Genomic DNA, 13616 nt, shown 5'->3' on the forward strand with positions numbered 1-13616 from the left:
GCTTTGTTGTTTTGTTTTTGTCCGCTGTAGAAGTCCTCCAGCTCAGCATCGTCGGAGGCCTCAGAAACATGCCAGTCAGTCAGTGAATGCAGCTCCCCCACCACTGTAAGTACTCTTATTAATCCTGTCCAGCGTGGAGTCCTCAACAGTTTAACACTCAAAGCAAATAACACGTTAAAAGCAATTAAAGTTTGGCCCAAATAGGAAAAAATAGGTACATTGTGTTATCAGTTTATCTCATCGGTATATTTCACAACAGAGGCTGATAAATTAAAGGTCCCATAGCATGAACATTTCACTTTATGAGGTTTTTTTAACATTAATATGAGTTCCCCCAGTGGCTAGAAATGGCGATAGGTGTAAACCGAGCCCTTGGTATCCTGCTCTAACCTGACTCCGCCAGATGGATTGCTTCGCATTTGCTCGGCATATCCATCTGGGAACTTTCCGTTGGAGAACTTTTGGGAAGGGGCGGAAATACTGGTTAGCTGATTGGATGAACCATCTGTCTATCACCTATGTTGGTGATAGACGGGCCAAATCAACCAATCAGATCTACGAAGCGTATGAAAATACAACCACAAGCCCGCCCCTGCTGCTGCAGGCAAAGCATAGCTCGTTAGCTCAGCATGCAAACATGTCGGTAAAGGAGATTTGCCGTTTGTGTAACGAGAATTTAGGAATAAAAGACACCATTTCAGGTTCACGGACCATATTCCAAAAGAAGGATCCAAGAGAAAAAAAAGTATTAGCGAGCGGCTACCGCTGTCTGACAATACTGGTAAGCTGATTGGATAAACCATCTGTCTATCATCACCTAACCCACCTCAAAACCAACGTTGATTGGCCCGGTCGTTTGGCTAACGGCTCCAAATTTTATCTGCCTCAAGATGCCAGACTGATCTGCAAGTGGAAAACTGGAGCTCGCGAGATCAGGATGGTCTCACGAGGCTAATCCTGCTCTGCCTTTGAGAAAATGAAAGCTCAGATGGGCCGATCTGGAATCTTCTCCTTATGAGGTCATAAGGGGAAAGGTTACCTCCCCTTTCTCTGCTTTGCCTGCCCAGAGAATTTGGCCCACCCATGAGAGAGACATCATGGATTGAAACCAAGCGAAGCATGGCAGTTGGTCAAGGCCACACCCCCACCCTCCACCTTGCCCCCCTCTCCTCCTCAATAGCATTTAAAGCTACAGACACAGAAATGGCACATCCTAAGGAAAACTGATTGTGGGACTGGCTCTAGTGGCTGTAATTCTGCACCAAGGCTGAATTTCAAGAAAGAGACTTCAGATACAGTAGTAGGGGACCACCAAGGCCTATATAAAAGAGACTTCAGATACAGTATTAGGGGACCACTAAGGCCTATATAAAAGAGACTTCAGATACAGTATTAGGGGACCACTAAGGTCTATATAAAATAAGGCTGGGCGATATGGTTGCAAACTGTATCACGATATAAGTTTTTCATATCGGTCGATATCGATAATTATTGATATTTTTTATGACCTATTTAAAATAAGGACCAGGAGAAAATATATTAAATTTAAACATTTTTATTTTAAACTTAACCCTGCTCTGATTATAATCCCCTCAGTTATAAAAGCAGAAATGTCAACACAACCATGGAAAACACTCAAATAATTAAAATGTAAACAGGTCTAAAATCACAATGAACACTTAACAATTATCTCTTAACATTAAGGTGCAAAATTAAAGAATAAGTAAGAAATGCTTAATAAAGTGTCATAACATAGTGCAAAGTGTTAGCTAAATATAAGAAACCTGAGAAGGAACTATTTTCTGCAGGTTTAGTGCTAGGTTGGTAACCTGGCTTCTGGACAGTGCTCAGCATGTCTGCCTCCGTTATTTCTTTGTAGCGTTTAGTAAGGCGCTGATGCAGAGTACCTCTCCATGGTGGTCTGCTGCTTGTAGTGTTTAGTAAGGCGCTGATGCAGAGTACCTCTCCATGGTGGTCTGCTGCTTGTAGTGTTTAGTAAGGCGCTGATGCAGAGTACCTCTCCATGGCGGTCTGCTGCTTGTAGTGTTTAGTAAGGCGCTGATGCAGAGTACCTCTCCATGGCGGTCTGCTGCTTGTAGTGTTTAGTAAGGCGCTGATGCAGAGTACCTCTCCATGGCGGTCTGCTGCTTGTGCCGTGTTGCAGCTGCAGATGTTGTTGGATGTTGATGGCGAATACGGCTGTGCTCGAAAGTGTGAGCGCGGCTAAAGTGGTAAAACAAGTTTATGGTATCACCAGTGTTGGTCTGACGACATTGGTCTGACTACGGTCAGACTTACAAAATCCCCAAAACTGCCATACTGACTTTTCCTGTTTTATCAACGATTTCCTCGCTCGCTGCGGCACTCACTTTCCACTCCACGGCGGTTCTGTTATTGAAGAACACGAGACAGCGATGTGGCGCAACCAAACATGATACTGTTACATGATTGGCTGTTAGAGTGTCACTCCCCACGTTGCTAGGTTGCCAGAGAGTGAGGGCCTTTGTTCATGCAACCAAACTTGACCAACTTCTTCTGATGAAGATAAACAAGTTATCGAACGTTTTATCGACCACATTTTCTATTGATATTGATTATGTGTCTATCGCGATACATATTGTTATCGTTTTATCGCCCAGCCCTAATATAAAAGAGACTTCAGATACAATATTAGGGGACCACTAAGGTCTATATAAAAGAGACTTCAGATACAGTATTAGGGGACCACTAAGGCCTATATAAAAGAGACTTCAGATACAGTATTAGGGGACCACTAAGGTCTATATAAAAGAGACTTCAGATACAGTATTAGAGGACCACTAAGGTCTATATAAAAGAGACTTCAGATACAGTATTAGAGGACCACTAAGGTCTATATAAAAGAGACTTCAGATACAGTATTAGGGAACCACTAAGGCCTATATAAGAGAGACTTCAGATACAGTATTAGGGGACCAGTAAGGCCTATACAAAAGCATCCAAAGAGCAGCATGTCATAGGACCATTAACAACATTCTTAAAATTATAATTTTATCAACTTTTTCTTTATATAAATAGATCTGTTGTACATTAAAACAGTCTGGGTGTCTTTATTTAAAAATACATGAGGGCATTTTATTAAGCCCATCAGCAACAGAAGGACATAATTGAATTTTAAGACTTCAATAACCAGAAATCCTCCAGAAGTGACTTCAGGAAACTATGATACATATTTATCAGCTTGTCAGGTCTGTGGTGCTGATGCTGTAAAGCAAAGAGTTTAGAGAGAAAACAAAACATTGCTCAGTCCTGCTATCTCTACATGTAGTGCCTCCTAAACATCTTAACACTTAACACATAAGAATTTAATTTGGGTTACAAAAGTAAATGAATGTGTTGTGATGAGACAATCTGCACTGTTGCAGGTCCACTTTGTGACCCAAAGCTTAGTGCCAGTTTAGTTTTTTATGCGTCCATCCCATCAGTGTCCATAGAAAGTCTAAACCTTCTGATGTATTTGCCTCGGTCAGAGGATGCTGCCAGCCGTTCTGTAGAAAGTTTGCTCATCGACCCAAATTGGTCCCTCAGTGGTTTCAGCATTCCATTAAAACAGCTTGCAGATTGAACTTTGTTCTCCAATTTATGAAAGTTTTTTACTGTAACATCTTAATTTTTCCAATACTGTTTTCTGGTAGGAGTGATGAACAAACACAAACTTTAATTTCTTGTAAAATGGGACCATTTCTTGTAAAATGGGACTATTGTAAAAACAACGTTGATAATTGTGGTGGTATAAAGTCATGATCAAACCGGATTATATCTCACATGCTGTTTAAAATGATAGGTTACATTCACCAAGGTAGCAGCAGTTTTATTTTAAGAGTTTAATACATTTTGAAAAAAAACAGTAGGGGACTCTGTTACCTGGATAGGCAGGTGCACCTGCAACAGAACAGACAGTAGCAGCTCTCTGGGTGCTAAATGGGCTCTCCAGCAGAGAATGCTTTTTGGTGATACAATATCAAGCAACATCAAATCAAACACCATCGACCTACGAGAGAACAATGACCAAAATTGCACCTCAGATGTGAGGTTTTTGTTGAATAAATGTATTGCCATGCTTTTTAGATAAACAATAGTGCAAAGTGGTATTCTCCTAAGCACAAAGGGTATATTTTCCTTACCTACTTATGTTTTGTATTTTGGTGGTTCGCTTCAGTGGTTGGAGAGGCGCAGAGTATCACTGGGGATTTGTATGACAATTACAATGTTGGTTTGGTTTTGCATTGTTTCCCACTCACAAACTTTGATCAGGTCAACAGCAAAGTATGCATGGAAGGCTTGTATTCTGTACTGTTTTTAACACTTTAGTTGGTCCAGGCGCACTCACATAAACCTCTCCAAAATCGCATTCCTTTTATTTATGCTTGAGAGCTTGTCTCTTTCCCTTTCATTAAACATCCTTTGACCAGTATGCACATCTGTTTGCAACATAAATACAATTCCAATGATGCTCGCAAGGCAAATTAAATATTCATGTCGGATTCTAAGCAGTTTCTGTCCTCCACAACAGCTTGCATATATGACTGCTTCCCCTTTCAGTTGATTAACACCCTTTACAACCATCTGATGGCAGCCAGTGTGTGACACATCTCCACTTGAGTGACACACATTGTCAAGATGGATTGCGCAAACCACATCTACCGGTTACCTTGATTAAAACTTGCACAACTACCATGAGGCAAAATAATCCCACAAACTTCTGTCCTTTTCTACGTCAACCTTGTTGATTATATCTGGGTACTGCTGATCCTGTTCCCAGCACCAACACTACTAACCTGTTTGGGACTGTCTCATCCACTACGTGAAGGGGCAGTGCATCTCATTGAAGAGCAACAATACTCTGATGATAAAACATACCCTCAATCGGACTGCAGCTCTCGCCAACTGTAGTTGCAGTGGGTCCATACTCCTGCCTCACGGGGCAGTAATGAGTCCAATACTGCTTTGCGCAGCAGAACATACTTGGACACCAAGGTGAAACTGTCCTATCCTGAGAAACGTCCATAAGTCGTTTCTTCAAGCAGCACTTAGTAGCTGTAGTAATTGTGACTGGATCAACAATAAACCTGTTTGAGTCGTGATTCACTCGGATGGACTCACGAATCGCGAGCCTCTAGTATCATTAACTGGGATCAGTTGAGTCCTACTACAATTCAATCTAAAGTGATAACAGCGCCACACACAAACCTCTTGCAACATTAGCTACTACTAGTCCTAACCATCTTAGCTGCCCAAAGCTCAATAACGTACAATTTCGTAGGCAACGACAACTCCACAAGTCAACTCAAGCGACTGAGTGAGCAGAGAGACAGTCCGAGACAGGTTATAGGAACTTCCTGACCCGCAGACTCAAAGCCAGAAACGTTGCAAGCTCGCAGACCATGGGACTAACGCGAGAACTCATGAGTTTTCGATGACTCATGAGTTCTCGCGTGAGTCAGTCAATCGCGCAAATCAGCCGGCTATGAGTGGATCTGATTCCGACGAGCGAGTGAAGTCTCTCCTCGTGTTCAGGGTAAAGCATATCCACAACAAAAGCCATTCTTTCACTTCTGAAATAACATACAATGTTCTGCATGTAGCCTAGCTAGGCCTACTGTAGGTTTTGGTACATAAATGTAGTATATTTAAATACAATTAGGTCGAGCAGACCGTCCAAAACATTGCAAGCTAGCAATACTGACTCAAGTGACTCGCACAACCCGGATCAGTTTAGTGAGTGACTCAGAATAACCTGAATCCTTAAAAGGAATCGAGTTTGCCAGTCCTAATCAACACAGGTAATAAAGTGAAAGTCCTCTGTTTGCTCGGTGCTCTTATACTTTGTCACCCTGGAGACTGGGGTTTATGTCCCATTGAAAATAAAAAGTTAATTTATTTATTTTTACTTTACGGAACAAACGGGACATACGGAGCACGTCACGTTCTGCATCACGTGCTTGACCAGAAGTAAAGTAACGTCTGTTGTGGGTCGTGTTTCCTGCCACTGCTAGGGGCGCTAATTTCTGAAACGCTCCTGTGGGTCGTATTAGAGAGTAGGAATAAACAACCTATATTTTCAAATGTTTTGGAGGACTTGTTAAAAATGTATGCGTAATCAAAAGAGTTTTCAGACAGTTTTATAACTAAGGATACAGGATAACTGCTTGGTTTTGCAAACGCACGCCTGGTCATCTTTCCCACCTCTGATAGACAGCAGCACACAGCTGCTTCCTTTTCTCAGCTTTTCTATATAGGGACCATTGAAGACTGTCTTCTACACTTCAAATCAAATTCAATTTTAAATGCATGCTGCTTTTACACATCCCATGGTCTTTCTAACAATTATATAACGTAGCTGGAAAAATGTAGCCTTTGTAGGCACCACTGACTTAGTTGTTGACTAGTCATTCGATGCATGGATAGCAGCCACTAATTGTCTTTAAAAGGCCTTTTCTATTCTAAATCTACTGCTAAACCGTTCTTGCTCTTGTGTGTCACACTGACGACTTGGTGTGTGTGAGTGTCTGTTGTACACTAGGTGTGTGTATACATGTGTTGCTTTTATTGTCATGTGTTCGGCCCAGTGATCCTCTACCACAGCTGGCTGCCTCTGTCTCTCACTTGGTTTCTGTTTCTGTCTTTCTCTGATGACATGACTATGTCTCTCATCCCGCAGTTTGGCACGTCCTTCGCTACCTTCCGCCCTGCTCTTTCTCACTCTGGCTCCACCAGGCCTCTCTCTGTCATTCTTCCTGCGTCCCCACCCTATAACTGCCCCCCTGGATCCAGCTCCTCCTCTCCTACATCAAAGGTTCCTATGTGGAAGGTTTGTTCTCCATTCGCTTCCATTTCTTCAGTTGCACCTTTTCTTCTGTTTTGTTTTACAGCATACATTTCAGTTATTGCATGGGGTTTATATTCTTTTCATTTTCATCACCTGATTAACTCATTCATAACCACATTTGCTTTGCTTCAAGTGCATCCCTACTTGCTGCGTGTGCATGCATATTGTTTTTTTGGCCTCCCCTGTCTTACTCACTGGTTTTGCAATCTACCGACTGGAGATTGGCCAAAACTAAGCAGGGTGTGGAGAGCTGACCAATCAAACTCATCAACATAAACACATTCAAATGCTCAAAAAGGCCCCTGCCCACACACACCCACGCGCAAACACTCTTCCAAGCACCCACACACGATCCAACCGTAAAGGCCCCCTTTCTCTGCACTCAGATGAAGGGCTTCAAACTGCTGGATAGTGGACAAGTCTCTCGTGCTAATTCTACCTGCTACTTCCTGTTTATTAATTTGACTCACACTCTTCAGGATTGGTCCAAAGCAGGTCAGTATGAGCAGCCGGTGGCAGCCGCATCAGTTCAGAGGAGAAAGGAACCCCTCGATAGGCTTAGGGAGAACGAGATGTCGCCCAGCTCCCATGGATACGCTGGGCCATCGCACCCTGATGACGCACAGAGACACAGGATGACCCCTGCTACCATCGCTGCCAAGGTAAAGCTGAATGATGCCGACAAGCAGCCTGGAGACAAAGGAGAATTATAGTTCATATAAACCAGTATAAACCAAGGAATTAGGTTAGACTAAGTGTGTGGAAGGATATTTACAAATGTGTAAGTGTGTGTACATGAATATGAATAGTATGAATATGTAAAGTATGGCCTATAATAAGCCAGCTAGTCATTGTGGTCAATCGGCTGCAACAGCAGTGCATCTTCCAATAACTGTATAATAAGTGTGATAAGCTGAAGACTTGCCAAGTCTGATCTGCCAAATAATAATAAGTTAATACAAAGAATACAAACGTGTGCTTCTGGTGTTCACTGGTCATTGGAACTGTGATAGAAGCCAAATATTAAGAAATTCAGTTTTGGTTTCTGTCTCAGTGTTGGAGCAATAAACATATGTTTCTCCTGGTCCAAATAAATGAATATGATCACTACATAGTAGTGATGTCCAAATGCAGCTTCATGAACCATTAGTTGTATTTGTTGATCCAACTAGATGGCGCTCTTGGTTTAAAGAAAAAGGCTCAAGGAATGGCACTTCAGTGTGCTTTCATCCCTTCATTGAACAGAGAGCACCATCTACTACTGTTTTATCTAGCACATGTATTGCCTGTGCTGATATAGTCATCAATGCTCATTGAAGCTCACAACATTTCTTACATATCCCACATTTGATCAACAAAGGGACTGCAATAATTCTCCCGAATTTGAATTATTTTTTTAAACATTATTCCAATGCGGCGTCTGTCTCTATGTCCTCAGCATGGAGAGGAGGTCTCTCCTGCAGCCAGTGACCTGGCCATGGTGCTGACCAGAGGGCTGAGCATGGAACAGCAGAAAAGCAACAGAGACTCCCTGCAGTACTCCAGTGGCTACAGCACAGAGACCACAACACCATCTTGCTCTGAGGACACAATTCCTTCACAAGGTGAAACTCTTAACCGTTATACTTCGCCAGTTTACCCTTGATTCATAGCAGATGCCGGTTTTTATCTGCGTTTAAAAACTAAAGTCTTTTAGTACAAATCTGGGGTGGATACACAGTACGGATGTTGTAAAAAGACAGTTCTGTAACAGGGCCTCACCAGTCACTTCTCATGGAGTGGGTAGATGACATGAAGCAGTTGCCCGATGTTAGCTACATCTAAATTGTTAATTATCTTGTGTTTTCTGAAGGGGTTGTTGGCAAAGCATTACCTCATTACAGAAGCATAGAAGCATATGCTTACCTGCATAGTAATAAAATAAGTAAAGTCCTGTTTAGGATTTATGTTTCTGATGGCAGTAGTAATGTCGAGCCAGGGTGTCAATCAAGGGAAACATATGGCGTGGGTAATGCTGAGGGAGAGTGGAGTCGTGGAGACAGTCGGCTGCTCATGCATTGCCGGGTTTGGGAAGTCAATTAGTCATATGGCAGCTATTCTGTGCAAGGTATTCAAAATCCCACAGATCTTCTCTCTCACAAATACACTAATTAATTGTGCTTTTATTGCCAAAAAGAAGATATGCCTATGTTCTAGCTAAATAGTAATGCCAGTAGTAAGTGAGTAAGGAGAAATTATGAAGATACTATTGATGCCATCATTGCAGGTGCAGAATGCTGTGGCCAGTGGAAAAACAGGGATTGCATGTACAGATGAGCAGTGCAGGAGCAATGCAGGAACATCTAAGATCTTTGAGCCTAACCAGCTGAGTCAGATTAACTTCAACTTCAACAATGCATCGTCAATTGTCGGACTGTAGAGTAGAGACTCAATTACTCTCAAACTCATCACATCATCTGTCACACAAAAACTTTATAGACAGTGTGTACAAAGCCCCCATTCAACCACTCTTTGTCCTCAACACCTTACTAGAACAGTGTTAGAATGCCTCACCATCAGCAGGAGAAATAGCACAGTTGATGACAAAATTTTTTAACTAAGCCAGACTGACAGTTACGATCTCAGCTGTAACTCATGCAACACATTCTACCAGGCGTATATCGAAAGTTTGTGACGCACAAGCAGCTCAACTAGAATTGGAGAGCAAAGTGCATCTGATTTGTGGCACCATTGTAGGAAAATCAAACTTACAGCAAGCTCTACAAAAAAAAGGTTCCTGTACTTGCAACCCCAAAAAGTGACACATTTCTACAGTATGGGATCATATATACCACTCCTTTTGTGGCAACAATGCACCTATGGTAAAGACAATCAAGTAAGAGCTTGCCACCAACTGAAAAACAGGGCAAGAAGATTATCCACAATAGCAGTAGTGTTAAGTGTCCAAGAACCATGGCTCTCTGCAAGTCCTGATGGGGTCATTGACTCAGGTATGCATAGAGCATAACGCAGTGATATCCAACTATTAGATGGATAGCTGCAGCTGCAGAAAACATGTAGCATCGGATATTACATGCAAGTACAACCTGCAGTAGGATGAGGCGTTTGTGAGGGAGTGCTTTTTAATCTAAATGAAAGACACACTGAGATAATGGGCAAGGTTTAGTGCACATCTGCACATAGGGCACGGCCATAAATGTGTTCCATACAATATGAGAATCAGAATGACATCCCTGAAACCTTCATGTTTTGTAAAGTTCCAAATGTCTAATTGCTCTTTCAACCTAAATTCCTAAATGCGCAATTCGTCTAGTGCATGTCCCCTGTTCCCCAGTTAGCTGTTGATGTTTTTTTTTTGTGGAAGAGGCCATTACCAATTAAACCTTTCTCTCAAACTGCATATCTTTTATGGTAAAGCCTCAATCAGCCATGAACTAATCCCCAGGCATTCAGTAGTCTAACACTCCTAAGTCCATGGTTATGAATTTGTCACTGCATCGCTTAATATGCAGCAGAGATGAATATGATTAAAGGTATTGTGGAGGATTTTTCCAAATTTTAGAAAAGAACCGCCCTCTGTACTTTTTGAAAAAATGCACATGCGCAACAATCTGCCTGCTCCCAAGAGGGAACGCTTATTAAACGTGTGCACGAGAGTGCACCGTTTACAAGTTGCTGTCGGCATGGCTCATACAAGCTTACTCTCCAAAAGAAGATTTGCACTTTTTCACAAATTGAGATGTTTACCATGTGTGCGCGGTGCGTGACTTGTGCCAGGGCTAGCATCGCTAATCATAGCTTACATCAACTTTCACTAGCAGTGATTTTAAATTGATTTCTCCAAATAGCATGCCAAACGTTACCTGTGGAGTAGAAACTTCCCGACTGAGGCATCAGTGGGAAGCCCAACCTGTGCTTTTAGCGCACGCCAGCGTGTGAACTATTCTCCCAAAAGCTTCAATGCCTCAATGAATGGCTGAAACTGTAGCTCAAGCGCGCAACACATATACACCTGAAACCTAGGGACGTGCACGTACGACGGCCTTACGTAAACATATCACCAGAATGATTGACAACCAGGAGGACCAATAGTCTTGATGATCCACCCGGAAAAAGAATCCTCCACTATATCTTTAAATGATTAGTCCACATAGGGCAACAGCTACCAGGTATCGCACTGTGTTATGTGAATAGCAATGACTGTATGATTCTCCTCTTGAATCAAGTTATTTTTATTATTATTATTTTTGTAAAAGGCTCTCACTGCAGTCTGTATAATACATGTTGTATGAAGAAAGTTCTTCTCAAATGCTTCAGGCATGGTTGCCCGAATAGTTTCTTTTGGGAGCCACATAATTAGAGGTCGCAAAACTTCCTTCAGTTTGTCAATCCAATATGAGATTATCTTGCTAGCCATGCTCTGTGATATGAAGTGTTACGATAACTTGATCTTGCACAGACATTGTAAATGCATTGCTACCCTTCCAGCTTCATTTTCAAGCATGAAGCACTCAATCTCGTCACACCGAGTCATCTTATCATGCATCTTTTCCACTGGCCATCTTGCAGTAATAACAATTGCCATGCAGGGTCATGCCACTGTGTGTGTGTGTGTGTGTGTGTGTGTGTGTGTGTGTGTGTGTGGACTGAGCGGCACTGTGGGTCAGGGGGTTGTGCATAACTTGAGATGCCAGCGTGGTTTGAGATTGTCGATGTGAAGTCCATTGAGAATAAGACATTTCAAAAGGCCAAATAGCTAACGCTAATTATCATAACTGCTACCTGCTGGGAGAGCGATGCCAACAGTTGATTTGCTGCTGAAAACAAGAAATAACTGTAACTTAATAACTTTAACTTACAAGGTCCATCTTCAACGACTTGATTCATTGGTTAATCCAATAATGTGACCACGGTACATTGCTTTCCTTTTTGATGGCAATTCTCTCCTCAATCACTTCTCCCCTTTTCTACCCACATTAGGTTCAGATTATGACTGCTACTCAGTGAATGGTGATGCTGAAGGTACAGATGGTCAGACAGAGTTTGACAAGTCCTCCACCATTCCTCGCCACTCTAACATCGCCCAGAACTACCGGCGAATGATCCAGACCAAGAGGCCAGCTAGCACAGCCGGCCTACCCAGTGGGGTTCTTGGTCCCGGGGGCCATGGAATTCAACCTGGAGGAGCTGGTGGAGGTGGAGGTACTCCGGGCACTGCCACCATCCGTCGAACCCCGTCTACCAAACCAGGCGTGAGGCGCACACTGTCCAGCGCAGGGCCTATCCCCATCCGACCACCCATTGTACCTGTCAAGACACCCACTATTCCCGGAGACTCACATTCACCTGGCGCGGCTGGCGGTGGATTTGCAGGCGGAGGGCACTCGGGTGGCGTGCCTGTGCGTGTGGGCAGCGAGGAGTGCGTCTTCTTCACTGGAGTCGAGGATGCACAAGGAGCGCTCGATTACGTGAAAGCATCGCCGAAGCGCCTCAGCCTGCCTAACACCGCCTGGGGATCAGGGGCGGCGTTAGAGGTCTACGCCCAGCAGCACGGGGGCCTTGCAATGGGAACAGGCTCAGGGCCCGGATCCGAGGAGGATCAGATGATCGCGGCAAATCGACACAGCCTAGTGGAGAAGATCGGTGAGTTGGTAGCCAGTGCGCACGCTCTTGGAGAGGGGCAGTTTCCTTTCCCTGCCCTCCCCGATGACCCGGCCCTGCCGCAAACTGGCCCCACCGACACTCAGACAGGCACAGAGGAGGCAGAAGGGTCTGGTGACATGTTGACCACCATCAGGAGAGGAGTCCGCCTTCGCAAGACCGTCTCCAATGACCGCTCTGCGCCGCGCATCTTGTGATGGGAGAAGAAGCAGGAAGAGGATGATACTTGTCAGCCAATAGGGAGTCAGGTGTTGGTGTGGTGCAACCCAACCGCCTAGTACATACACAAACACTTAACTATGTAGGGAAAGCTCTAATATAACAGAAGATGAATGAAAACATACAGAAAAAATATGTTTAAAGACACCATTAGAGTACATGATATATAATATAATAATTATAATAACAATAATAATAATAATAATAATAATAATAATTATAATAATAATAATAACAATAATAATAACATCAATAATGTTAACTCATGCTGACAATTAAAAGTGAAATACTGAATACTGATACTATTGAGGCTCCTAGCAGGCCACTATAACTAGTGTGTGATGGACGCATGTTTGTCTTCTGTACACCTCCACCCAGGGACGAAAAGACTCGCAGGAAAAACCGATACGATAAAAAAAAGGCAAAGAAAGAGAGAAAGACTGGGTTCTGTTTGTCAACTTACACCCTTCCCCATCCTCTTCTCCAACTAACCTGACTGTCTAAATCCAGAGGAAAGACTGATGACTGAAGGAGGGAGAGAGAGGGGGGGTCAGAGTGCCATGTGAAGCTGGATTAGAACCCAGGCTGTCTCAGCAGCAACATACTGTACTTATTAGCCCACTGAAGTGAAGATGTGGTATTAGCACGGGGAGCTAACAATCCGGAGGGCTCCTCTGGTTCATCCTAATGTAAAAGAGTCTTTAAAAAAATAGTGTTGGCATTGAACCGTGCTAATGCCCCCTTCCCCTCTCTCTCTGCGCGTGTAGTGTGTGCGTGCATTCATGTGTGTGGGCAAATGGGAAATATGATTTTGTGTGTGTGTGTGTGTGTGTGTGTGTGTGTGTGTGTGTGTGTGTGTGTGTGTGTG

General features: G+C 43.2%; 1 protein-coding gene across 3 annotated transcripts in view; it reads left to right on the plus strand.

Moving 5' to 3' along the window:
• The window catches only part of mtss1lb (MTSS I-BAR domain containing 2b), a 94159-nt gene extending 81244 nt beyond the window's left edge, over positions 1 to 12915 (plus strand). For 2 of the 3 annotated variants that reach the window (XM_028584879.1, XM_028584887.1), the window contains 4 exons: positions 31 to 105; positions 7348 to 7530; positions 8307 to 8472; positions 11849 to 12915. In XM_028584879.1, coding sequence (XP_028440680.1) covers positions 31 to 105; positions 7348 to 7530; positions 8307 to 8472; positions 11849 to 12726 — 1302 coding nt within the window. In that variant the 3' untranslated portion in view covers positions 12727 to 12915. Of the gene's footprint in view, positions 1 to 30; positions 106 to 6700; positions 6851 to 7347; positions 7531 to 8306; positions 8473 to 11848 lie in introns of all 3 variants that reach the window. The other variant, XM_028584870.1, reaches the window with a different exon arrangement.
• The last annotated feature ends 701 nt before the right edge of the window (positions 12916 to 13616 follow it).

The sequence above is a fragment of the Perca flavescens genome, chromosome 1 (genome assembly GCF_004354835.1).
Source record: "Perca flavescens isolate YP-PL-M2 chromosome 1, PFLA_1.0, whole genome shotgun sequence".
In the NCBI taxonomy this organism is placed as follows: Eukaryota; Metazoa; Chordata; class Actinopteri; order Perciformes; family Percidae; genus Perca; species Perca flavescens.